General features: G+C 36.6%; 1 protein-coding gene and 1 pseudogene across 1 annotated transcript; both read left to right on the forward strand.

Moving 5' to 3' along the window:
• Positions 15,129–16,124, forward strand: LOC110259573 (olfactory receptor 5T2-like; the record flags this gene model as incomplete). Its single annotated transcript, XM_021085057.1, is given in 1 exon segment — positions 15,129–16,124. A coding segment is annotated over 1 exon segment (996 nt), but the record flags the coding sequence as incomplete, so codon positions are not given.
• On the forward strand, positions 24,466–25,369 carry LOC110259733 (annotated as a pseudogene).

Below are 26,942 nucleotides of genomic sequence, written 5' to 3' on the forward strand. Positions count from 1 at the left end.
CTGAACTATGTCCTTCCTGATTTTGATACACTATTCTTTGTCCACACCATCATTGGCAGGAGTCTCACAAGCTGTAGGCATTTACTGGTGCTGCATATGGGGCCCTTGTCTCCAGCCATGCAGGTCCCAGGAAGCAACCTTGCTTCTCTGTATCCCAGAGTTCTGGAGGGTCATGGGTTCAGTGCTTTGTCCCAGTGGCTAGAAGGCATCAGTGGTTCCATTCTTCCCCTGAGCATGTATATTCAGCTCCTAGAAGTTCCAAAACCAGTCAGGCCACTGGCCTATACGTCTTGGCTTCACCATGAAGGTTCAGACTCAAGCCAGCTCAGTGTCTACACTCAGTCCTGGTGGATCCCTGCCTCTGGCCCCTGGGATTCAGTTCCTGGCAGGTGGCATGTGAATTTAGATCCACCAAGATGACTGTGGGATGTTTGAAAAGCTGGCTCTTGGGGAATGGTGGGGGAAGGGCAAAGAAACAGATTATTTTGTTAAATGTGGAGCCCAAACAAAGCTGGGTATGGAGTTCCCAAAGCCGGTTCCTGAGCCTGACGTGTGGGGATAATGATTCCCCAAACACAGGGTGAATGCCATGTTCTAGGTTCCCAAGAGTTCCCAGGCTTCCCTGCTTTCCTGTCAACAAAAGCTAAATGGATGGGCTGGGGGGAGTAACAGCTGTGGAGCCAGGCAATTCCACTGGCAATATTGTAAAGCAAGGAGGCTGTTTTCTGATAGCAGGGAGGATGTCTACCTCCAGAGGGACCGGGGGACAGAGACAGGATGGGAGGCCAGGGCAGCCACTGGGAAGGTGTTTACTTACCGAGGAGAGAAGTTTCCACACTTCTCCTTTCTAATCTGGGTGCCTGTACTTGATTGACTAATTGCTCTGGCTAGAATCCTTTGTACAATATTTTTTGTTTGTTTGATTTTGTTTTTGTTTTAATAGCTGCATCCATGACATATGGAAGTTCCCAGCCCAGGGACCTAATCCAAGCCTCAACTGTGACCTATGCTACAGATGCAGCAATGCCAGATCCTTTAACTTGGTATGCTGGGCTGGAAATTAAGCCCTCACCTCCATAGGGACCTGAGCTGCTGCAGATTCTTAACCCATTGCACCACAGTGCAGCAGGAAGTCTATGTACAACATTGAGTAGAAATGGTGATTTTATATTTTAGAGATTAAGCCCTTGTCAGCTGCATCATTTGAAACTATTTTCTCCCATTCCATAAGTTTTTTGTTTTCTTTTTTGTTTCTTTTTCGTTTCCTTTGCTGTGAAAAACCTGTCAGTTTGATGAGGTCCCATTGGTTTATTTTTGCTCTTATTTCTTTTGCTTTGGGAGACTGACCTGAAAAAAAATTTATAATGTTGATTCAGAAAATGTTTTGCCTATGTTCTCTTCCAGATGTTTGATGGTGTCTTGTCATATTTAAGTCTTTAAGACATTTTGAGTTTATTTTCGTGCATGGTCTGAGTTCTAGTTCATGGTGTTCTAGTTTCATTGATTTATATGCAGCTGTCCAGGTTTCCCTGCAATTATTGCTGAAAAGACTGTCTTTTTCCCATATTATGTTCTTGCCTCCCTTGTCAAAGATTAATTGACCGTAGGTGCCTGGGTCCCCTATCTGTTCCATTGGCCTGTCTGTCTGTTTTGGCACCAGTACCACACTGTTTTGATAAGTGTGGCTTTGTAATTTTGCCTGAAGTCTGGGAGAGTTATGCCTCCTGCTTGGTTATTGTTCCTCAGGATTACTTTGGTGATTCTGGGTATTTTGTGGCTCCAGGTAACTTTCTGGATTTTTTTGTTCTAGTTCTGTGAAAAATGTCATGGATAAATTGTTAGGGATAGCATTGAATCTGTAGATTGCTTTGGGTAGTGTGGCCATTTTTACAACATTAATTTTTCTCACCCAGGAGCATGGGATATCTTTCCATTTCTTTACATCTTCTTTAATTTCCTTGATTAATGTTTGAGAGTTCTCAGCATATAAGAACTCTACCTCCTTGGTCAGGTGTATTCCCAGGTATTTGATTTTTTTGGGGTGCAATTTTAATAGGTATTGCATTATTCTATTCCTTTTCTAATATTTCATTTTTAGTATACAGAAATGTGACTGATTTCTGGATGTTGGTCATCTATCCTGCTACTTTGCTGAATTTGTTAATCAGTTCAAGCAGTTTTGGGGTTGAGTCCTTAGGGTTTTCTATATATAGTATCATGTCATCTGCATACAGTGACAGTTTGATCTCTTCTCTTCCTACTTGGATGCCTTTAATTTCTTTTGTTTGTCTAATTGCTATGGCTAGGACTTCCAACAATATGTTGAATAATAGTGATGAGAGTGGACATCCCTGTCTTGTTCCAGATTTGAGTGGGAAGGCTTTCAGTTTTTCCCCATTGAATATTATATTTGCTGTGGGTTTGTCATAAATGGCTTTGATGATGTTCAGGAATGTTCCCTCTATACCCACTTTGGCAAGAGTTTTGATCATGAGTGGATGTTGGACTTTGTCAAATGCTTTTTCTGCACCTATTGAGATGATCATGTGGTTTTTGACTTTTCTTTTGTTAATGTGGTGTATGGTGTTGATTGATTTGCATATGTTGAACCATCCTTGTGAACCTGGGATGAATCCCACCTGGTCATGTTATGCGATCTTTTTGATATGTTGGATTTGGTTGGCTAAAATTTTATTGAGAATTTTTGCGTCTATATTCATCAATGATATTGGCTGATAGTTTTCTTTTTGGGTGGTATCTTTTTTGGTTTTGGAGTTAGGGTGATGGCGGCATCATAGAATATCTTTGAGAGTGTTCCTTTTTCTTCAACCTTTTGAAATAGTTTAAGGAGAATGGGTATAAGTTCTCTTTGAATTGTAGAATTCACCTGTGAAGCCTGGACTTTTATTTGTAGGGAATGTTTTTATGACAAATTGAATTTTATTTCTAGTGATTTGTCTGTTCGGTTGATCTATTTCTTCTTGATTCAGTTTTGGCAGGCTGTAAGTCTCTAGAAAGTTGTCCATTTCTTCTAGGTTGTCAAATTTGTTGGCATATTATTGTTTATAGTATTCTCATACTGTTTTTTGTATTTCTGTAGTATCCATTGTGATTTCTCCTTTTTCATCTCTTATTTTGTGTATTTGGGTTTTTTCTCTCCTCTTCTTCAAGTCTAGCCATAGGTTTGTCAATTTTGTTTACCTTTTCAAGGAACTAGCTCTTGGTTTTATTGATTTTGTCTATTGTTTTTTGAATATTTTATTGATTTGCTCTTTGATTTTTATGATTTCCTTCCTTCTGCTGACTGTAGGTTTTGTTTATTCTTCTTTTTCTAATTCATTTAGATGGTGGGTTAAGTTGTCGATTTGAGATTTTTCTTCTTTTTTGAGGAGGGCCTGTATTACTATGAACTTCCCTCTGAGCACTGCTTTTGCAGCATCCCATAGATTTTGAGTGGTTGTGTCTTCATTTTCATTTGTCTCAAGTTATTTTTTAATTTCCTTCTTGATTTCCTCATTGACCCATTGGTTTTTTAGTAGCATGTTGTTTAGTCTCCATGTAGTAGTTTTTTTCTCATTTCTTTTCCAGTGGTTGATTTCTAGTTTCATGCCATTGTGGTCAGAGAAGATACTTGAAAAAATTTCTATACTCTTAAGTTTGTTGAGGTTAACTTTGTGCCCCAATATGAAATCAATTCTTGAGAATGTTCCATGTGCACTTGAGAAGAATGTGTATTCTGATTTTTTTGGATGTAATGTCCTGAAAATGTCAAATAAGTCTGTTTTTTATTGTTTCCTTTAGCATCTCTTTTGATTTATTCATTTTCTGTTTAGAGGATCTGTCCATTGATGTGAATAGGATGTTAAAGTCTCCTACTATGGTTGTATTCCCATCAGTTTCTCCTTTTATGTCAGTTAATATTTGTTGTATGTATCTGGGTGCTCCTGTATTAGGGGCATATATATTAATGATTGTAATATCCTCTTCTTGTATGGATTCTTTAACCATTAAATAGTGTCCTTCTTTGTCTTTTTGACCTTAGTTTTAACGTCTATTTTGTCTGATATGACTATTGCTACTCCTGACTTACTGTCTTGTCCATTGGCATGAAATATCTTCTCCCATCCCCTCACTTTCAATCTATATGCCCTAAGGTGAGTTTCTTGTAGGCAGCCAACTGAAGATTTTTGCTTTTTCTTCAATTCTTCCCCTCTGTGTTTATGATTGGAGCATTCAGTCCATTGACATTTAAGGTGATTATTAATAGATATTTATTTATTGCCATTTTAAACCTTGTTATCCAGTTGATTCTATGTTTCTCTTTTCTTCTTTTATTTTTTTGGTTGGATGGTTTCCATTTATTTTATACTTGAGTATTTTTCGTTTCAGTTTTTGTGAATGTAATGTCTGACTTTGACTCATCATTGCCCTGTTAAGTATATATATTTAACTATATATGCTTACTTTAGCATGAAAATCATATAGGCTCAAACACATCAAGATAAAAAAAACAATGTATTTTTTCTTACTTCCTTCACCCACATTGCATGGTTTTGATTTTTTTTTTAACATCATATTTGGATCTGTATGCTGCCTTATTTAAGTGACTGCTTTCCAACTGTGGTTTCCTCCATCCTAGTTCTCCCTCTTTTTTTTTAACTTAGAGAAGCCCTTTCAGTATTTCTTTTACAATGGGTTTCATATTGCTGTACTCTTTTAGCTTTTGCCTATTGGAGAAATTCTTTATTTCCCTTCTATTTTAAATGATATTCTTGCTGGATAGAGTATTCTAGGTTGCATATTATTTCCTTTCAGCACTTTAAATGTATATTGCTACTCCTTCTGGCCTGTAGTGCTTCTGTAGAGAAATCAGCTGATAGCTTTATTGGGGTTCCCTTAAAACTAACACTTTGCCTTTCTCTTGTTGCCTTAGAATCCTCTCTTTAACTTTAACTTTCTCCATTTTTATTATAATATCTCTTGGTGTGGGCCTGTTTGGGTCCAACTTGTTTGGGGCCCTCTGTAGCTACGAGTTTCTTAAGAATGCCCTTTATTACGTTGATAAGGTTCATGCCTAGTGTTTGTGGACTGTGATTGCTTGTTTTTTTGTTTTGTTTTGCTTTGTTTTTTGGCCACGCCCACTGCATGCTGATTTCCCAGGCCTGGGATGGAACTCATGCCATAGTAGTAACCCGAGCCACAGCAGTGATAATGTTGGGTCCTTAAGCTGCTGAGCAACCAGGGAACTCCTGTTGAGAGGTTTTTATCATGAAGGGCCTTTGGATTTTGTCAAATGCTTTTTTGCTTCCACTGAGATGATCTGCTGCTTTTTGTACTTTTTTTCTGTTAAAAAAGTGTTTTACATTAATTGACTTTTCCATGTTAACCCAATTTTGCATTCTTGTGATAAATCCCATTTACTCAGCCCTTTTTATATGCTTCTGGATTCAGTTTTCTGTTATTTTGATGAGCTTTTTTGTGTGTATGTTCATAAGAGTTATGGGTCTGTAGTTATATTGGAATGGTAATATGGGCCTCATGAAAATACTGGGAAGTATTCTAATGTTTGGAAAAGTATGTGATGAATTAATATTAATTATTTTTTAATTTGAAGTATTGTATTACAATGCTGTGTTAGTTTCAGGGGCACAACAACATGATACATACATACATATATATATATATATATGTATGTATATATATATATATACACACATATTCATACATGCATACACATTCGTTTTCATATTATTTTCCATTATGGTTTATCATAGGATATTGATAGTTCACTGTGGTGTACATTAGGAATTTGGGTTTGTCCATTCTGTATGCAACAGTTTGCATTTCCTCACACCAAAATCCCACTTTAACACATGTCCCCCTTCCCTTGGCAACCACAAGTCTCTTTTCTATGACTGAGTCTGCTTCAGTTTCAGACAAGTTCATTTGCATCATATTTTAGATTCCAGTAGGATATAACTGATATGATAGAGTATTTGTCTTTCTCATTCTGATATCACTTAGTATGATCATCTCTTGATCCACCATGTGGCTTTAAATGGCATTATTTCATTCTTTTCATGACTGAGTAATATCCCATTGTATATGTGGACCACATCTTCTTTATGCATTCATCTACTGATGGCCATTTAGGTTGTTTGCATGTCTTGGCTATTGTGAATGGTGTTGCTATGAATATTGGGGTGCATGTATCTTTTTGAGACAGTAATTCTTCTTTCAGTGTTCAGTAGACTACCAGTGAGGCCATCTGGACCTGAGCTTCTTTTTGTGTGAAGTTTTGGATTTGTTAATGTACTTCTCTCCTTGCTATGAACTTGTCAGATCTTCTGTTTCTTCTTGAGTCATGGTGGTTGGTTTGCATCTCACTGAAATCTGTCCATTTCCCTAAATCATCTAATTCCATTTTCCTAAACCATCTAATTAATTATCATGCAGTTGTTCATAGCATTCCTTTGTATTCCTGTGAGGCTGGTAGAAGTACCCTCTCTTCATTTATGAGTTTGATGATTTGAGTATTTTCACCCTCTTCCCCCAATCCTTCTAGTTAAAAGTTTGTCAATTTTATTGACCTTCAAAGAACCAGCTTTGGCTCTCATTGATTTTTCTTTACTTTTCTGTGGTGCTTTTAATGAACTTTCACCCTCAGTTTCATTGGTTCCTTCCTTCCGCTCACTTGGTTTTGGTTCTAGTAAGAGCAATAATGAAGACGCAACTGCATGGTCCAGGAAGAAAGGAGAGCTGGGTTCGTGGTCTGGGAGTGAGGGGTGGGCCTGGTTTTACACAGGTGATCAGGGTGGACCCCCTGAGAGGGGGACACTTGAGTAAGGACTTGAAGGAGGGCAGGGGAAGTAGTAAATGATAAGTGAAGGATGTAATGGAAATTGATATGACAACAGCTTTTGCACTTAACCATGTTTAAATTTGTGCTCAGGTGTAGGTACCATACAGTTGATTGTCTTAACCATTTTAAGTGCACAGATCAGTCAGCTTAAGTTCCTTCACCTTGTTGGGCAGCCATCACCTCCATCCACCTCTGGAACTTCTTCATCTTCCCAAACTGATAGTTTGTTGCCATTCAACAATCTCTGCCGCACCCACTTACCAGCCCCTGGGCTCTATCATCTGCTTCCTGTTTCTATGAATATGACTCCTCTGGGGACCTCATATAAGTGGGATCTGGTAGGATTTGTGTTTTTGTGTCTGGGTTATTTCGCTGAACTAATGTCCTCAAAGTTCATCCATGTTGTAGCCAGTGTCAAAATTTCCTTCTTGGAGTTCCTGTTGTGGCTCAGGGGCTGGAAGGACTTCATTCCCCTCGTCCCACTGAGTCACTGGATCCTGGCATTGGCTGTCATGCCCGTGGTCTGGCAGCTTTCAGGGGTTCAGCCTTCATCCAGGTGGAAGCTGTGCTCCAGGAACTCCAGGGTTAGCAGCACCTGCTTGACTCTATCACCTGAAGGACTGAGGCAGTGACACCCTCCCACTGGAGAAAAAGGGTGGACCTGAGTGCCATCTGGACACTGTCCTGTTCACCTTGGTGGGCCCAGTACCAGAGCATACAATAGGTGCTCAGCCAGTGAGGATGGGCTCTGCTGAGGATGGAGGATCAGACAGGACACTGAGCAAAAGCATTGTGTGTCCTCCCCCATGCCTAGTCCATTTGACTTCATGCATTGTCTCTACTGTTCTACCTGATTGTGAAGGCAATTCATGTGGCTGCAGTTATTTCCATCTTCCAGTGACTCACATCCCTGTGCTTCCTCCTATGTCAGCTCTGATCACGAACCCTTTTCCTGTTTCCTTGCATAGACTTCCCACTGCCCAGAGGGAAAGAATCTATTTCTGGTTGGACCTTTGTGGGTCCTGGTTGGGAACCCTTGGCCTGAAGTGGGTTGGTGTTTTCTAGGGGGTGGAGAGATGGGGGTAGTTTTCTGGGCCATTTTGATGATTCAGGGTGGGGGAGGGGAGCAGGGGCTAGCCATGGGAGGTGGGGGGGGGGTGCTCTCCTCCTGTTTGAAGATACTCTGAGGAACTTTCCACCTGTGTGTCAGTGATCCTGTTGCAGCTTCTTGAGGTGGTGGGATGTCCATTAAAGTCTTGCTTTTTCTTTTCCCCAGGGCAAGGTGGTTGAAGGCTGTGCTCAGTGGCCAGTGCTGTCCAGCAGTGAGCAGGGAGAGACCTACCCCCACCCGCACTCTTAGAGCAAATTCGAGTCTAGCTGGGATGCTCGCCTGTCATCAACCGCTGCTTGAGAAAAACAACCCTGAAACTTATGGACTTAAAACAACAACCATTTTATTTACAGGGACACATTAGGTGACACACTAGTCGACACACTAGTCACACAGAAAAAGACAAATATGATATCACCTAGATGTGGAATGTAAAAAGGAATGCTAGAAATGAATTTATTTTACACAAAACAAAGAGACTCACAGACCTACGAAACAAACTTATGGTTACCAAAGGGGAAGGAGGGGATAAATTAAGAGTTTGGGATTAGCAGATACAATATCTTGTTTAAAATAGATAAACGAGGCCCTACTGTATAGCGAAGGGAACTATATTCATTGTCTTATGATAACCTATAATGGAAAACAATATGAAAAAGAATGGCTGCTATACACCAGAAACTAACAAAACATTGTAAATCAACCATAGTTCAATAAAAAAATAAATAAATAAACTACCTTTGAAGGAGGAAAAAAAGTAAAAAATAAGTTTTATTTTCTTGGGACCCTGTAGGCTTAGCTTTCATATGGGATGAGCTGGTGGTATTCAGTCCCCTCCAGAAATCCTGACTTTCCCCATGCTCTCTGCGTGTGGCCCTCTTGGGCTTGGAGTGATAGACCCCTTATGTGGGAGCTGGCTTCCAAGAAGTGGGCTGTTCTGAGAGTAGGGTGGGAACCACAGCTGTCTGAAGGCTCAGCCTCAGAAGTTGCCTGACTTCATTTCTGTCACATCCTATTGGACAAAACTAGCTGTGGGCTCAGCCAAGAGTCAAGTAGATGGAAATAAGGCTCCACATCTTTATGGAGTGATTTTGCAGAGTTTGTGGCCACTGTGAGTCCACTATACTGTATCAAGCCTAATGTCTGCTTAATACAAACTGGTAAGTGAGAGGCTGTTGTAGCATTGCCATGTAACCTCATCACCTCTGAAGTCAGCCGGTGTGGGTTTTATTCCTGCCCTCATTGGCCAACAGCTGTGTGACCTTGGAAGAAATTTGGTCTTGCTCTGCCTTTCCTTCCATGGGCTTCTACAAGATGGCACAGTAGTACCTGGTCTACCTGGTTGTTGTCCACATCAAAGGGGACCCACATGAAGCAAGTGGTCCTCAACTGGTGTTCACTGTGCCTGGCACCCGCTGCTCATATGGGGGGAAATGAATCTACTGGGGATACAGAACAAAGGAGCTGGACCTGTATTTCTCTGTCTGATTTATTTTCCTTAGCATATGTCCCCCAGATCCATCCCTGTAATTGCAATGGCAGAATTTCCTCTGTTGTTAAGGCTGAATAGTATTCTGTTATATGTACACACCAGATTTTTAATCCATTTTTTCCATACATAGACATTTAAGCTGTCTTCATATCTTGATTGTGGGGAATAATGTTCACATGGGAGTGCAGTTTCTCTCTAAGATCCTGATTTTAATTCTTTCAGATAAATACCCAGTATTGGTTTCTAGATCATATGTTAGTTTCATTTTCATTTTATTTTTTTGAGAAACCTCTATGTTGTTTTCTGTAATGGCTGTAAAAAGTTACACTCATGTCAAAAGTGTCCAATGGTTTCCTTTCTCCATATCCTTTGCAATACCTGTTGCTTTTTTAAAATTACCATCCTAACAGGTGATGAGCAATTATAGTTTCACTTTACATTTGACAAAATATCCATACTACCCAAAGCAATCTAAAGAATCAGCGCAATCCTTATCAAAAAATCAGGTTTTTTTTAATAGAAATAGGGCAAGCTGTAAAAAAGAAAAGACCCCAAATATCCAAAGAAATCTTCAAGAATAAATCTGTACCACACTGTTTTGATGACTGTGGCTTTGTAATATTTTTGACATCTGGGAGGGTTATGCCTCCTGCTTGGTTTTCATTTCTCAGGATTGCATTGGCGATTCTGGGTCTTTTGTTGTTCCATATAAATTTTTGGATTGTTTGTTCTAGTTCTGTGGAAAATGTCATGGGTAATTTGATAGGGATTGCATTGAATCTGTAGATTGCTTTGGGTAGTATGGCCATTTTTACAATATTGATTTTTCCAGTCCATGATGCACATGGAATATCTTTCCATTTCTTTACATCTTCTTTGATTTCTTTGATTAAAGTTTTATAGTTCTCAGCATATAAGTCCTTTACCTCTTTGGTCAGGTGTATTCTGAGGTATTTGATTTTTTGAGGTGCAATTTGAAAAGGTATTGTATTTTTATATTCCTTTTCTAATAATTCATTGCTGGTATACAGAAATGGTATCAAACAGACAGACAGACCAATGCAACAGAATAGAGGACCCAGAAATAAACCCTGACACCTATGGTCAATTCATCTTTGACAAGGGAGGCAAGAACATAAAATGGGAAAAAGAAAGACTATTCAGCAAATGTTGCTGGGAAACCTGGACAGCTGCATGCAAAGCAATGAAATTAGAACACACCCTCACATCACGCACAAAAATAAACTCAAAATGGCTGAAAGACTTAAATAGAAGACAGGACACCATCAAACTCCTAGAAGAGAACATAGGCAAAACATTCTCTGACATCAACATCATGAATATTTTCTCAGGTCAGTCTCCCAAATCAACAGAAATAAAAGGAAAAATAAACCCATGGGACCTCATCAAACTGAAAAGCTTTTGCATAGCAAAGGAAACCAAAAAGAAAACAAAAAGACAACTTACACAATGGGAGAAAATGGTTTCAAATGATGCAACAGACAAGGGCTTAATCTCTAGAATATATAAACAACTTACACAACCCAACAGCAAAAAAGGCAATCAAACAATGGAAAAATGGGCAAAAGACCTGAATAGACTGTTCTCCAGGGAAGATATACAGATGGCCAGCAAACACATGAGAAAATGCTCAACATCGCTGATTATAAGAGAAATGCAAATCAAAACTACCATGAGATACCACCTCACACCAGTCAGAATGGCCATCATTAATAAATCCACAAATAACAAGTGCTGGAGGGGCTGTGGAGAAAAGGGAACCCTCCTGCCCTGTTGGTGGGAATTTAAACTGGTACAGACACCATGGAGAACAATTTGGAGATACCTTAGAAATCTATACAAAGAACTTCCATATGACCCCGCAATCCCACTCCTGGGCATATATCCAGACACCCGCATGTTCATTGCAGCACTATTCACAATAGCCAAGACATGGAAACAACCCAAATGTTCATCGACAGATGATTGGATTTGGAAGAAATGGTATATATACACAATGGAATACTACTCAGCCATAACAAAGAATGACATAATGCCATTTGCAGCAACATGGATGGAACTAGAGAATCTCATACTGAGTGAAATGAGCCAGAAAGAGAAAGACAAATACCATATGATATCACTTATAACTGGAATCTAATATCCAGCACAAATGAACCTTTCCACAGAAAAGAAAATCATGGACTTGGAGAATAGACTTGTGGCTGCCTGATGGGAGAAGGAGGGATCAGGAGCTTGGGCTTATGAGACACAACTTAGAATAGATTTACAAGGAGATCCTACTGAGTAGCATTGAGAACTATGCCTAGATACTCATGTTGCAAGAGAACAAAGGTTGGGGGAAAGAAATATATACATGTAAGGATAACTTGATACCCTTGCTGTACAGGGGAAAAAAATTAAAAAAAAAGAATAAATCTGGAGTCGTCATATATTCGGATTTCAAAATATATTACAAATCTACAGTACTTCTACCATATGGTATTGATGTAAACACACTTGTAGACCAATGCAACAGTGTTTAAAAAAAGCCCCCAAATCAATTCGCATATATTTGGTCAATTGATCTTCAACAAGATTATCAATATCACACAATGGGACAAGGATAGTCATGTCAACAAACCGCTTTTGGAAAACTGGATATCCACATGTAAAAAAATGAAACTTAACCTCATCTTACACCATGAACAAAAGCCAACTTAAAGGCTTAAATATTAGACTTGCTACTATAAAACTTACAAAAGAAAATATTTTAAAAGAGCATCATGACACTGAGATTAGTAATAATTTAATGGATATGACATCATAAACATAGGCAACTAAAGCAAAATAAGATAAGCGGGACTATATCAAACTAAAAATATGCACAACAAAGGAAACAATCAACAGTGAGAAGGCAACCTGAAGAATAGGTGAAAATATTTGCAAACCATGTGAACAGACATTTCTCCAAAGACATACAAATGGCCAAGAGACCAATAAAATGAAATGAAATGCAATAAAATGCAATAAAATGCAATAAAATAAAATAAAATAAAATAAAATAAACAAAGTAAAAACATCACCAATCATTAGGGAAATACAAATCTCTAAAGCATCATTGTAAATCAGAGGCTGAAGGACTCCATTTTTTCAATAAAGAGCAACATGGAGTGAACCATCTTGTTGCTGTTTTGAACCAGAGGATAATTGGATCATATTCCCCTAGAGGCAACTCCTGTGGTTTCATCAATTAGCTGAATAAGTGGATATAAGCAATCCATATCAATTCAGTGTATCTAAACCTGCCTTTGTTATTTCACAGGCAAGAGGAAATTTCAGGTCATTTGCAGAATAAATTAGGAGGTAGGACCTAAAATATCAGTACTAATATGTTTTGAATTCTTACTACTCAATCCTTTAGTTGTCGCCTATTGCAAAGGTAACTAAATACAATAGAGAAAATGGAAAAAATTGAATTTCTGCAGAGTTAAAAAGAGTGCTTCAAATTGAGCATATGTTTTTATTTTATTCACAGAAGACATATCTGTTTAAAATAAGCACATTTAGGAAAATTTGTCAGTGGAAGGCAAGAAAACAATTGACCTAGCCACCTATCAGAATGCTTATATTTTGCTATAATGAGAAAAACAGTCAATTATATTTTTGTTTTTGACTTTGCAATATAGAATCTACTTTAAATGTAAGTCTACTTTAAACTGTATTATTTCCCACAGTTTTTCCAGTCTTCAACATATTTTAAAAACATCTAAAGATGCATCAACAATCATGTTTTATTTCACTGAGAGTGGCAAGTGGAGGTCAGTTACAGAATGAGGCCAGGGTGTTACAGGAGGCAGTAAAAAATGGTGAAAAATGGATATACTATGCTGGAGACCTTGGGTAAATTCTTGGTTCTAGCACTTACTAGCTGTGAGAGACCCTATACAAGGGAAATATAGGAATGCATACAAAAGCCCATTCCTGTTACATGTGCTTGGTACATGGCTCTTATTATATTTCCCCACCTTTGTGAACTTAGTGTTTCTAGGTTGACCCAAAGACATTTGGATTTTCTGCCTTCCATTGAAATTGAATTTTTAGAAGAAGCTTTACATTAACGTTGGTCCCAGATTACTAAATTCTTCAAGAATTACTGTCATTCATTTCCTTTTTATAGCTCTGAATGCTTTCAACACATTCTAATATTGAATTAGTTTTACTCAGTATAACTTTTATTTTGGCTTCTAGCTGAAATGTCTGTTTCAAGAGAATTATAAAGTATTTAAACGTGTAGTGTTTCACTATCTCATTTACCCAAGTAAACTGAAGTTCACCGTAATGTAGAACATGGAATTGTGGTGATTGGTATGCATATTTTTCGGTTTCAACAAAACACACAATTCACAATTTTATTTTATTTTATTTTGCCTTGTCTATGGCATATAGAATTTCCCAGGCCAGGCATCTAACCCCACCACAGCAGCAACTCAAGGCACTGCAGTGACAACATTGGGTTCGTAACTTGCTGTGCCAGGAGGGGAACACTTCTTTATTCTTTAATCCAGAGATGTAAAGAGTGAGTAGAGGAAAAAAAGAAAAATCCAAATTTGATTCTCTGCATTTAACGCTGGTAAAATGATATTTTGGTGCATATTAATAATCACAAAACAATATATTACATGTAGGTAAGGACTAGAATATCTGGATTAAGACTCAGATCACATACATTTAAAGTTATTAAGTTATAATATTAAATCTGTGATCCAATATTTTCTAATGTTTTAAAAATGTATACATCTGATGACCAAAGTTCAATTATATGGTCATCTTAAATTTGTAACCAAAACTGAACTTTTTAAAGGAAACTGCTTTGTGTATTTATTGCTTTACACATTTTAATAGTCTGTGTCATTATGTACTATTTTGTCTGCTTGGGCATTTACATAAATTACTGGTATAAAGAGGGTAAACTTTGGAGTGCAAGCCTAACATCACACAGGGCTTTTAATCATGAACCTGGCCTATGAACAGATACTTTCAGACTCTAAATCCTATGTTATTTGTCTTGAAGAAGGTATGACATTGAACTACTATAAGTAATTGTATTGAGACTGATCTTTTTCTTATGATGCTTCCTCACATTTAGAAAATATTTACTCCAGTATTATAAAAACATATGTTAACTTTCTCATTCTACAGGTGACTGGATTATAGCAAATCATTTTACACCATTAAGAAAAGCCTAGAATGCTGATATTCTATTCCAATGATCTGTACGTTGATACTCCATCTCATGTGTCTTCCTGTCAAAAGGAAATTATTTTTTTAGTGAATCACTTGGTGTTTTAATGTAATTTAATATGAAAACAGGTAGTAGCATCCAGTGATAAATTAACCAGTGAACCTGATAATTTTAGAAATAATAATTTTTAAGAATAACAATTTTAGAAATAATATGAATTCATCCAGCAGATGAACATCCAGATATTGCCATTTGATTCTTCAGTGAGTGGCATTCACACTTGACTCAACTAACTTGTCACAGTCTTCTGACTGCCACTGGGAAATTACACATTCCCACAAAACCTGAGGACATAGCTCAGGTTCTCTCAAGTCACAGTGTTTTTTTTTTTTTTTTAATTCTTTTGTAGTAAATAAATTGTAATTTTATGTTTAAATCTGTTCCATGAAGTTTCAATATGAAGAATGCCACTGAGGTTACTGCGTTTGTACTGAGGGGTTTCACAGACAACCCTAAACTGCAGATCATCTTATTCTTCCTGTTTCTAACAATCTACCTATTTACTCTGATGGGAAATTTAGGACTGATTATATTGGTCATTGGGGATTCCCGGCTCCACAACCCTATGTACTATTTTCTGAGTGCACTTTCATCTGTGGATGCCTGCTATTCTTCAGTGATTACCCCACAAATGTTAGTAGATTTTTTGTCAAAAACCAAAATTATTTCATTGCTTGCATGTGCAGCACAGACGCTTCTCTCTATCACTTTTGGGACTACAGAATGCTTTCTCTTGGCTGCAATGGCATATGATCGCTATGTAGCCATCTACAACCCCCTCCTGTATTCAGTTACCATGTCCCCCAGAATCTATGTGACACTCATCATTGCTTCCTATGTTGGTGGCATCTTGCACGCTTCTGTACACACAGTGGCCACATTTAGTCTATCCTTCTGTGCCTCCAATGAAATTAAGCATGTCTTTTGTGACATCCCCCCACTCCTTGCTATTTCTTGTTCTGACACTCACACAAACCAGCTTCTCCTCTTCTACTTTGTGGGTTCTATTGAACTAGTCACTATTCTGATTGTCCTGATCTCCTATGGTTTCATTCTGTTGGCTATTCTGAGGATGCATTCTGCTGAAGGGAGAAGAAAAGTCTTCTCTACATGTGGCTCTCACCTAACTGGAGTGTCAATTTTTCATGGTACTGTTCTCTTCATGTATGTGAGACCAAGTTCCAGCTATGCTTTGGACCATGACATGATAGTGTCAATATTTTACAGCATTGTGATCCCCATGCTGAATCCCATTATCTACAGTTTAAGGAACAAAGATGTCAAGAAGGCAATGAAGAAAGTGTTTGGGGAAAACTGGTTTGTTAATAAAGTATATTTTAACTATAAAAATTAAGTTAAAAAATTGAGAGTGATGTTCTTTTCCTCAATATCAAGAATAGATGAACATTTTTTGTTTTAATTTATGAATGTTTCTTTTCTTCTGGAATATTTTAAAATAAAGATTGTAGCCAACCCTCTACTGTACAGAAAAAGCTATTATACATTTGCTTCTTGAAATGTTCTACTGATGTATATATATATATATACACATACATCACTTTTGGGACTACAGAATGCTTTCTCTTCATGTATGTATATGTGTGTATATATGTGTATATGTATGTGTGTAGAAGCTATGGTGATTGATATGACACACAAATATGAGCACATTTGTATGTAATCCTAATTTTATAATGTTGTGCATTATTTTCTTTTATCTCCATATAACTCAGATATGTAGGCTCCAATATTGGCAATTATAAATAACATCCATAATTATATCTGGCTAGGCTGATTGAATAACAAAAAATCAATAGGAAAATGAAAGCTTGTGATCTCATACCACCTTGCATGGAATCATTGGTATCTGCCTCCAGTTCAGAAAACTGTGCCTCCACCCTTAGATTTATGCATTGGCAGCAATCAAATTCCAGCCTGTGGTTTGGGGATAATACACAATATGTGCAAATTCAAGTAGGTCTTTAGTGCCAGCCAAATTGGAGAATGATGTATATAGCTAAATGAATTAATATGGACAAGTCCAAAATCATACACATCAATGAAAAAAACATTTTGCAGAATAAGACATGTGCTTGATCACATAATTTAACTTTAAAAATTATATAAAACTCTATTGTTTTGTTAATGTGTATATAAGTATAAATTAACTAATAATAACTTTCTTAGGAATGCAAATTGAACATGTGGAGTTATTCTGGTTAGAAAGTTAACGTGATGGGATCTGGGCCAAGATTAATAGGAAGAGAAAGGAGTATATAAAGAGTTTCAATTTCATTTAAAAAAGGAATTTTTATGCTAAAAAGACTAATTAATGTGAATATGGAAAGTCGATTTTATTCTTATGTTATATTCATTTTGGAAAAACAATTATTTTTAGGAAAATATGTAAATTGTTAATACATTTCAGAGTATTTGAGGTTAGCAGAAACCCTTGGTTAATTTTTTAAGTTGGGTAATTTGCAAATAGCAAATAATGTAGCTTCACCAAATTTGAAATTTCTGTAAAACATAAGGCAAAATAAAGAAATGTTAAAGACAATTATTTTGAGTTCCTGCTGTGGCAACTTGTGTTACATACTCCGCATTTCCACAGCTGTGACATAGCTCCCTGTGACTTGGATCCAAGCTGTAGCTTGGATTTGATTCCTGGCCCAGGAACTTCCATATGTTGCAGGTGCAACAACAAAACAAACAGACAAAAAATCCACTATTTTATTGCATATAATAGGCAAAATTTATTGTAACACAATTTTTATAGAGAATACATGCAAATTATATGGGAAAATATAAAATTGGGAACGTCACTGAAAAAGACACAAATAACAGTTAAACATGCTAACTGTATTTAAGTTTATTTTAAATAATGTATGGATACTGTAATATTAATCATTTTAAACAACATAACTCAGTGATAATTATTGTATAACCACATCTCTACCTACTTTCATTTCAGTATCTTCTAAGTGTTCATGACATAATTTCTCAACATTACTCCCTCCTCTCCAGCTGCTGGCTACCATCAATATGCATTCAGTCCTATGAATTTATCTATTCTGGATATTTCACACTAAACATTACCTCTTATGCCTGGCTTCTTTCAATCAGCGTGTTTTCAAGATTCCCACCTGTTGTAACATGATGAGAATTTTACCAGTCCTTATTTTATTGTGGTCTTTTGTGGTTTCATATGATTTTTAGGATTGTTTCTCTATTTCTGTAAAAAATGACATTTGGGTTTCAATGGGATTGCTCTGAATCTGCAGAACAATTTGGGGTAGTATGGGTATTTTACCAATGTTAAATCTTCCAATCCATGTGGACACAGGGTATCTTTCCATTCACTTGTCTATTCCTTAATTGCTCTGCTCAATGTTTGGTAGTTTTCAGTTGACACACCTTACACTTCTGTTGTTAAGTCTATTCCTAAGCACTTTATTCCTTTTTGTGAGATAGTTCATTACATTTTTTTTCTGGATTAATAATATCCAATTGTATACACATACCAAAATGTGTTTATTCATTCATCTTTTGCTGGACATTTGACATCAGTCCATCTTTTGGCGATTGTGAATAATGCTACATGTACATGTCCTTGTTTGATTGTCTTCTTTCAATTCTTTTGAGTATATAAGTAGGTTGATTTTGGAGTCTTACAGTAATTTTACATTTAACTTTTAAGAAAGCACCAGACTATTTCCCACAGCAGCTGAACTATTTTATATTTAACATTCTCACAATGTTAACATTCTCACAATACACATAGAAATCAATTTTTTCCATATCCTCAACATTTGCTATTTTCTGTTTCTGTTTTTTTGTTTGTTTGTTTGTTTTCTTCAAGTTGGTGGCAATTAGTATCTCATTGTGGTTTTGATACACATCCCCCTAATGTCTGAATAATGTTAAGTATCTTTTCATGTCTTCTTGGCCTCTTTAATTTCTTTGGGGAAAAAAACCAAAATTTTTTTTGCCTATTTATATATATTATTTTACTTTTTGTTGTTGAGTTTTAGGAGTTCCTTATTTAGAAATTTGACCTTTGTCAGATGCATAGTTTACAAAAATGTTCTTCCATTCCATAGATTATCTTTGTACTTTCCTGATAATGTCCTTTGATGTTCAAAATACTTAATTTAAATAAAATCCAATTTATCTATTTTTTTCTTTTGTCAGTTGCAATTTTGGTGTCATGTGTAAGAATACATTTACAAATTGAAATCATGAATATCTACTTCTTTATTTTTTTCTGAGAGTTTTATAACTTTATACCTTTTGTTTAGATTGTTGATCCATTTTGAGTTAATTTTTGTGTATAATTTAGGGGTCTGACTTCAGTAATTTGTATGTAGATATTCAGTGTCCATTGAGTATATATTGAGCATACATATATATAAAATACATGAGATATATATATATATATTATGAATCCAAGAACATAACAATAAAAGTATTTTTAAGAAAAAAGAATACAGATGGACTTTAAGGACATATTACCAAGTGAAATAAGCTAATCACAGAAGGACAAATACTGCTTGATACCATTTATATGAGTCAAACACCCAGAAGCAAAGAATGGTTGCCAGAAACAAAGGGAAGGAGAGAACTGGAGTTGGCGGTTAATAGGTATAAAGTTTCAGTTACGTATGATGATTGAATTCTAGAGATCTGTCATACAACATTATAGCTACAGTTAATATCACTATAGTGTATACTTAAAAATTTGTTGAGGAGAGATATTTAGGGTTCTTATTACAGTAAATATAAGTTAAATGATTTAGAAAACAGAAAAATGTTAAATTATTTAATAGTTCTTTGCCTCCAGATGTGGTAGAGGGAATGAGAATGGGAGAGGTTGAATCAATGGAAATTTAATGTATATATAGTTTTGTGTTACTTTAAAACAATGTAATTAAGATAAATCTATTGTTTAATTGGGTGATGGAAATACAGTGTCAGCAATTTTTCAGCATATTTATTTATGTGTGTATTTCGGACGAATATTTTGAATAGTGAGATTTAGTGATCCAGTGATGGTAGTGTCTTAGAGTTTTGTCTGGTTGACCAAGGTATGTTTATTAAATAGCATATTGAAGACTCAGGAAATAGAAAATACCTCTAGTTCAATGAGTACTAAGCTACAAATGAGAGATCAGTTTGTAAAATAAAACATCAATAACAATGGAAATTGCAAAATAAATATTAAAAAAAACCTTTACCATGTTATAGGAATGCTAAATTGATGGGATAGTTGGCAGAGCTGATGAGGGAATGACAGTTTTGTAAGATGAATCTTGTACAGGCAGTGTCTTTGGTCACATGAAAGACAACATGCAAAGAACATTACAGAGGGAGGAAAAAACAACTTTCAAGTGTATATCTGAACTCTGCAAAGAACCTCAAGGATTTAAATCATTGTAATGAGTAGATTAGTGTTGGTAAAAAATCTTTGTAATTTTCTTTTTATTCTCCACAATGTGTCTGTTACTTTATTTATTTGAAAGCCAAAAAGCTCTGCAATATTTTTAGATATTAACCCTAAGAACACTTGTACCCCTACTCTATAGTAATAAATATTCTAGAGGAAGATATGTGACTTGTTATTGATTCTTTATCAAAGTTAAAATTATATTAAAGAAAGACTATGGTCCTAGGAACTAAAAACCTAATAACTTCATAATTTTAGGATGGATATTGTACTTCTTCATTCATGTATGCATCATTCATCCCCCAGTCAGTCAGTCAACGAATATCTTTTGAATGTCGACTCTTTCCCGGGCATTATTTTAAAAGGTATTCATGCAAAAGTAACTTATTTAGACATAGCCTTTCTTCTATAAAGTTGTTGACTCGAAAATACCGCACACATGTAAAATTAAGAAGTGTTATCAGTATTTAATGACAACATTCTCATATGCTGAAAGGAAGCTCACAGGATTATGTGAAAAAATATGTTTTCCATCCAAATAATTTTAAATAAAGCTAGAAACTGTACCCTGTATATAATAGGTGTCCTAATAATTTCATTAAAATATTGTTATTGTGTCTATACTGACATTTCCGTTTTAACTGTATGTTGTACATCATCTGATTTTTATGAGAAATAAACCAATGTTTGTTCTTGACATACACAATGTTTTTGCTCTGCATTCAGTATCAGTTCCAACATTCACATTAAATTGAACATGAGGGCCAGAGTCATGTGCTTTATATCGGCTGGATTTTTTCCATCTCAGGGCCATCAGCAACACTCCTCAGAAAATAAAGGATACAATTCAAAACAATTCAAACAATGGGGGGAGTCATCACATTTAAGTTACTCAATATGTTACCTAAGCACGTTCCTGGGCTGTCTCTTTGGGCAATATTTTTGCACAGAGACTTGACTAACGAGCCTTCAGTTTGTCTTTCTTTCTGTGGGGAATCAGACCTGTATCTGGGAATCAGACCTGTATCTGGGAATTCTGGTTCTCATGTTCAGGGACTGGGACCACAAACAGAGATTTCAGTGTGAGGGTCTTCGGGGACTTTCAGACTCTTGTAAAAACACTTTAGCACTCTTCACGCAAAGGCCTTAGGATCAGTCTCAGCCAATCTCTGTGTTCAGGTAGGTAAAACCAAATACCTTATTGTTACTAATTCTGGATGAGAAGAGGCAACTTGGAAACTATCAGCTCAAATCAGACTCAGAACAGAGATGGTATCTACTCTGTTCTCTTTTCCAAGTCACTCACATCTCCGTCCACTGAGTGCTAAGTGGAAGTGGTGGTGATACAACTTGAGTAAGAATTTCTAGCATCACTATTGATAAATTAGACTGTTTGAACCTTTGTACAGAGTAATGACTAGTCGTCTCAGGGAGTATATTTCCCCTTAACCTAAAAAGGAATGTGTTCTGCCTAGAACTGGCAGAATTAATGGATGTTTTTAGAGGTGCTCTACCCTGAAAAGAAACTCCCAAAGTGTCTTTGAAATAAAGGATTCTAGGTCTCCAAGAAAGATTTTTTAGTTATTTAATGTCAACAGAAAAAAGTTTTCTCCCCTTCCTGTTTTCTATGTTGCCCAGGGTGATAAACCCTAGGATGGAAAGAGTCCCCGGTGTCCACAATCAATCTCTCTGTTGCTAGTGGACCCTGAGGACCCATGGTGAGTTGCTGTGTTTGTCCCTAACACAGTCCACATCTATTTTTATAGTTAGAGACCAATAGACCATAGTCTTGAAATAACATTGGAAGCTATTCAAATTAATTTCCAGTAAATAATGACATAAACAATTAACACTATGTATCTTTTACAATTATATTTACTCAAAATTCATTATTTTAGGAAACGTATTAATTGTTTTCAAAAACAATTAAAAAACTATTTGAGGGAACCCAACTAGGATCAATGAGGATGTGGGTTCCAAACCTGGCCTCACTCAGTGTGTTAAGGATCTGGCACTGCCATGAGCTGTGGGGTAGGTCACAGACATGGCTCAAATCTGGCAGTTCTCTGGCTGTGGCATAGGCCAACAGCTGCAGCTCCAATTTAACCCCTAGCCTGGGAACTTCCATATGCCACAAGAGTGGCTCTGAAAAAGCAAAACAAATCAAAAAAGCACTGTTTGGAAAAATTAAAAGAGATTCTTATAAAGGTCAAATGCTAAATCCAACAATAGGAGAAAACTGAGGCTGTTTGCAGAAATTTTATTTCGATGACATGTACTAACCAAATTAAAAAGAATTCTTGGTGTGTCATCAGTTACATTTCACTAAAAAATAATTAATAACAGATAAGGATATACACAAATGTCCTCCTATTCAATAGTTAATTGCACAAATTTAGTGAAAAATAATTGCTATCCAATGCTCTTTTTTCATCTGTTTAAATTAAGGATACATTTATTGAATATATTACCTCAGAGTGAAACATTCACTAAGTTGCTTTATGTGCAAGAAACACAAAAAATTAAATCACAATACCATGCCATTAACAAATATCCCATACAGACTCTTTGAAAAAGTGAATCTCGTTGGGTCTAAATTGTCTCATCAGATGTATTAAATAATATATCCACCTTCTAGGTCACTTCTGCAGAATAATGAAATCATTATTTCAAAGAGTTTGGTATGTTCTGGGCACAGAATACATTGCATGCTAAATAATGGTAACTCCTCCATCACTCATTTCTCTCTGCAAGCAAAATAAACAGATCAACCTATACCTTACACACTTTTAAAAATCAAAAGTGGCTTTAACTTTAAAGAAGAGAGGTGTAAGTCTCTTTTAATTAAGAAGGGAGAGTGGGCGTTTCTGTTGTGGCTCAGTGGGTTAAGGCCTCGACGTTGTCTCTGTGAGGTTTTGGGTTCAATCCCCAGCCTCACTCAGTGGATTAAGGAACCAGTGTTGCTGCAACCTCTGGTGTAGTTTGCTTAGATTCAGTGTTGCTGTGGCTGTAGCATAGGCTGCAGCTCCAGCTCTGAGATTCAACCCCTGGCCCAGGAACTTCCGTATGCATCAGGTATGGCCATAAAAAGGTAAAAAATAAAGAACGAACGAACGAAAGAAAAGAAAGAAAAGAAAGGCCTTCTAAAACAAAATTAAGATGTTATCTAAGGAGCTAAAAGATAGAGGGATAGCTAGAACAGGACTGGTTCATTTGATCAAAGAAAGGAAATGTGATTTAATAAAAGCATATTCAGAATTTCTGGGGAGTTCCCGTCGTGGCGCAGTGGTTAACGAATCCAACTAGGAACCATGAGGTTGCGGGTTCGGTCCCTGCCCTTGCTCAGTGGGTTAACGATCCGGCGTTGCCATGAGCTGTGGTGTAGGTTGCAGAGGCGGCTCGGATCCCGCGTTGCTGTGGCTCTGGCGTAGGCCGGTGGCTACAGCTCCGATTCAACCCCTAGCCTGGGAACCTCCATATGCCGTGGGAGCGGCCCAAGAAATAGCAACGACAACAACAACAACAAAATAAATAAAAAAATTAAAAAAATTATAAAAAAGAATTTCTGAATGGTTATAAGAAGGAACAGTATTGAAGTGTAGGTCTCCTGGTTGAATCAGAGTAGTGATATAATGACTGTTGAGGAAAAAACCAGGATATTGAAAGATTTTTCCATAGAAATAAGAAAATACAAGGATGATGATAAAGGTTGGGCTGGAAAGAAGGCCTGTAGCATGTAAGCAGAAAAAAAGAAAACCTAGGTATCACTATAGCTCATCAGCATCTTATAGGTAGCACTTTTTTATCACTAGAAACACAAACACATACACAGAAGCATGTATATGTAAATACACACATACACATATATACCTGCAGGTATATTTTCATGAAATTTATACATTATATATGCATGAAAATACCTATGTATAATCGTAATAAATCAATGCATACCTTTCCAATATAAGCCATATCCTACAGTGCATAAATACATTAATAACTTGGTCAAGCAGGTTTAAGATCCAGAAATGGGTCTCTGGATAGTTGTATTCCTCAACATTGTGAATAGGTGGAGAGGAAAAACAATTTAAAAGATATGAAACTTTTAGTTGTTTGTGAACATAAGTAAACTGATTTTAAAAGAAACATTTAAGAATCTGGTTATCTAATAGGAAACAACAAAAACAAAAACATTTTGCCATCTATTAATTTCTTTCCATTTCCCTGTTGAAAGATAAAATCAGCAAAATAAATGGCTCCAGAAAATCTCACTCGAGGGACTGAATTCATTCCAATGGGGGTCTCAATCCACCCAGAGCTCCAGATCCCTCATTTTGGTATTTTCCTGGTGATCTATGCTCTGACCTTGAGAGGAAACTTGGTCATCATCACCCGCACCAGAGCTGACTCTCAACTTCAAACCCCCATGTACTTTTTCCTCTGGCATTTGGCTGTCATTAACCTTGGCAATTCTATTGTCATTGCCCCTAAAATTCTGGTTAATGTCTTGGATACAAAGAAAACCATATCTTACTATGGGTGTGTAGCCCAAGTGGGTGGATTCTTAGTGTTTATCATGCTGAGAGTTTCATGCGGTGCCATGGCCTGTGACTGCTATGTGGTTATCTGCAAACCCCTGCTCTACTTGGTGGTGGTTTCCCCACAGATCTGCCTTCTCCTGGTGTCTCTTTTTCACCTCTACAGTCTCTTCTGTGTGTTCTCTGTGTGGTATGGCTCATCCAATGTGATCAATCATTTTTACTGTGATAATGTCCCTCTGTTAGTCTTGTCCTGTTCTGATACCTACATTCCAGAAACTGAAGTGTTTACCTTTTCAGGGACCAACTTGTTTTTTCCCTTTAATTATCATTCCAACATCCTATTTCAACATCGCCCTTGCCGTTTTGAGGATACATCCATCAGAGGGGTGACAATAAACCTTTTCCAGCTGTGCTTCTCACTTACTGGCTGTCACTGTGTTCTATGGCACCCTTTTTTTCATGTATTTGAAACCAAGGACCAACCACTCCTTAGACACTGATAAGATGGCCTCGGTCTTCTACACCCTAGTGATACCAATGCTGAATCCCCTCATTTATAGCTTAAGGAACAAGGATGTCAAGGAGGCGTTGAAGAGATTTCTGGATAACCCCTGACAATTGTTCAAATGAATGACAAATTTAAATGACACCTACCCTTGTTTAAGGGTTTATTTTCTTCTGCTAAGTGATCGGGCAATAGTTTAAAAAAAAATCAATTATTTTCAATGGAAAAAAAAAAAAACTTAGTTCTTTCCATACCAACTTTAAATACCAAAATTTCCCTGTAGAAAAATGCACTCATTGTTCAAAGAAAATGCACTAATGTAAGTCAAAAGGCATTTGAATGTAAACACATTTAAAAGTAATGTGTTTACACATGAACTTATTTACAAAACTGGAGTTCCCCTTGTGTTGCAGTAGAAATGAATACTGCTATGATCCCTGAGGATGTGGGTGCAATCCCTGGCCTCACCTTTTGGGTGGAGGATCCAGTGTGGCCTTGAGCTGTGGTGTAGGTCACAGAAGGGGCTCAAAATCATGAGTTGCTATGGATGTGGCTCCAATTTGACCCCTAACCTTGGAACCTCCATGTGCCTCAAGTGTGACCTAAAAATGAAACAAACAAATGAACTTATTTACAAAACAGAAATAGACCCACAGAGGTAGGAAAAATATTTATGGGAAAGAGAATGGATAAATTAGGATTTGGGGATTAAAATATGCACACTATATATAAAATAGATAACCACAAAGACCTACTACTCTATAGCTCAGGAAACTATACTCAATATCTTTTTGTTTTTTACTGTTTTGGCTTTTTAGGGCCACACCAGCAGTGTGTGTGTGTATACATCAAGCCAACACAGCCTTCTAAATCAATTATATTTCAATAAAATTTATTTTTAGTATGTGTTACTAGAGTTAGCAAAGGGTTTTCAGAATTGCTAAACATGGAAGAGAAAGCATTGTGGCTCACGATGGAGGAATGCATGCAGGAATGATTTCTTGGGCAGTTGTCAAGAGTGAGGTAAATCATCTTCCTTGTCACTAATCTCTTTTGTTCAGCTTTTAAAAGTTTTGTAACTTTTTGCTGCATTTTACCCATCAGTTTCTCAACCTTTTCAGACCAAATTTTTTATCTTGTATTTAAAATAAATGTACACCACAGGAAAAGAAATAAACCTTTGTGGAAAATAAAAACTAAACATAAAATGCTTAGATATACTTGAAAATAGCCCTGTGGCAAAATAGACTGAATAAAAAAAAAAAAGATTATAAAAGGGAAGTCCACTTTTGCACTTCTCACACTTGGCATAGATACACAAAGCAAAATTTGATATTCAACCAAATATGACATAGAATAGTTTCATTTGTCATATTCTCATATTAAAAATTATTGTATAAAAGTAATTGTCTTTTTTATAAAATCATAACTACACATATTTCTCTTAACATTTTTAGTCAGTGTATTTTGGATTGAAATATTTTTACAAACACACAAAAAGATCACAGTTCTCCAAATGACACCAATTCTCAAAAGCTCTCATTGCACAAAATGAAATAAGTCATTTTGTGCCCCATCTCTGTCTGTACACATGAAATGCTACTGATGTAAAGTGGAGTGGGGAAGAGTGAGCATGTTATGGGAGGCACAGATGACATCAAAAGATAAATTATTCATGACATT

The sequence above is a fragment of the Sus scrofa genome, chromosome 2 (genome assembly GCF_000003025.6).
Source record: "Sus scrofa isolate TJ Tabasco breed Duroc chromosome 2, Sscrofa11.1, whole genome shotgun sequence".
Classification (NCBI taxonomy): domain Eukaryota; kingdom Metazoa; phylum Chordata; class Mammalia; order Artiodactyla; family Suidae; genus Sus; species Sus scrofa.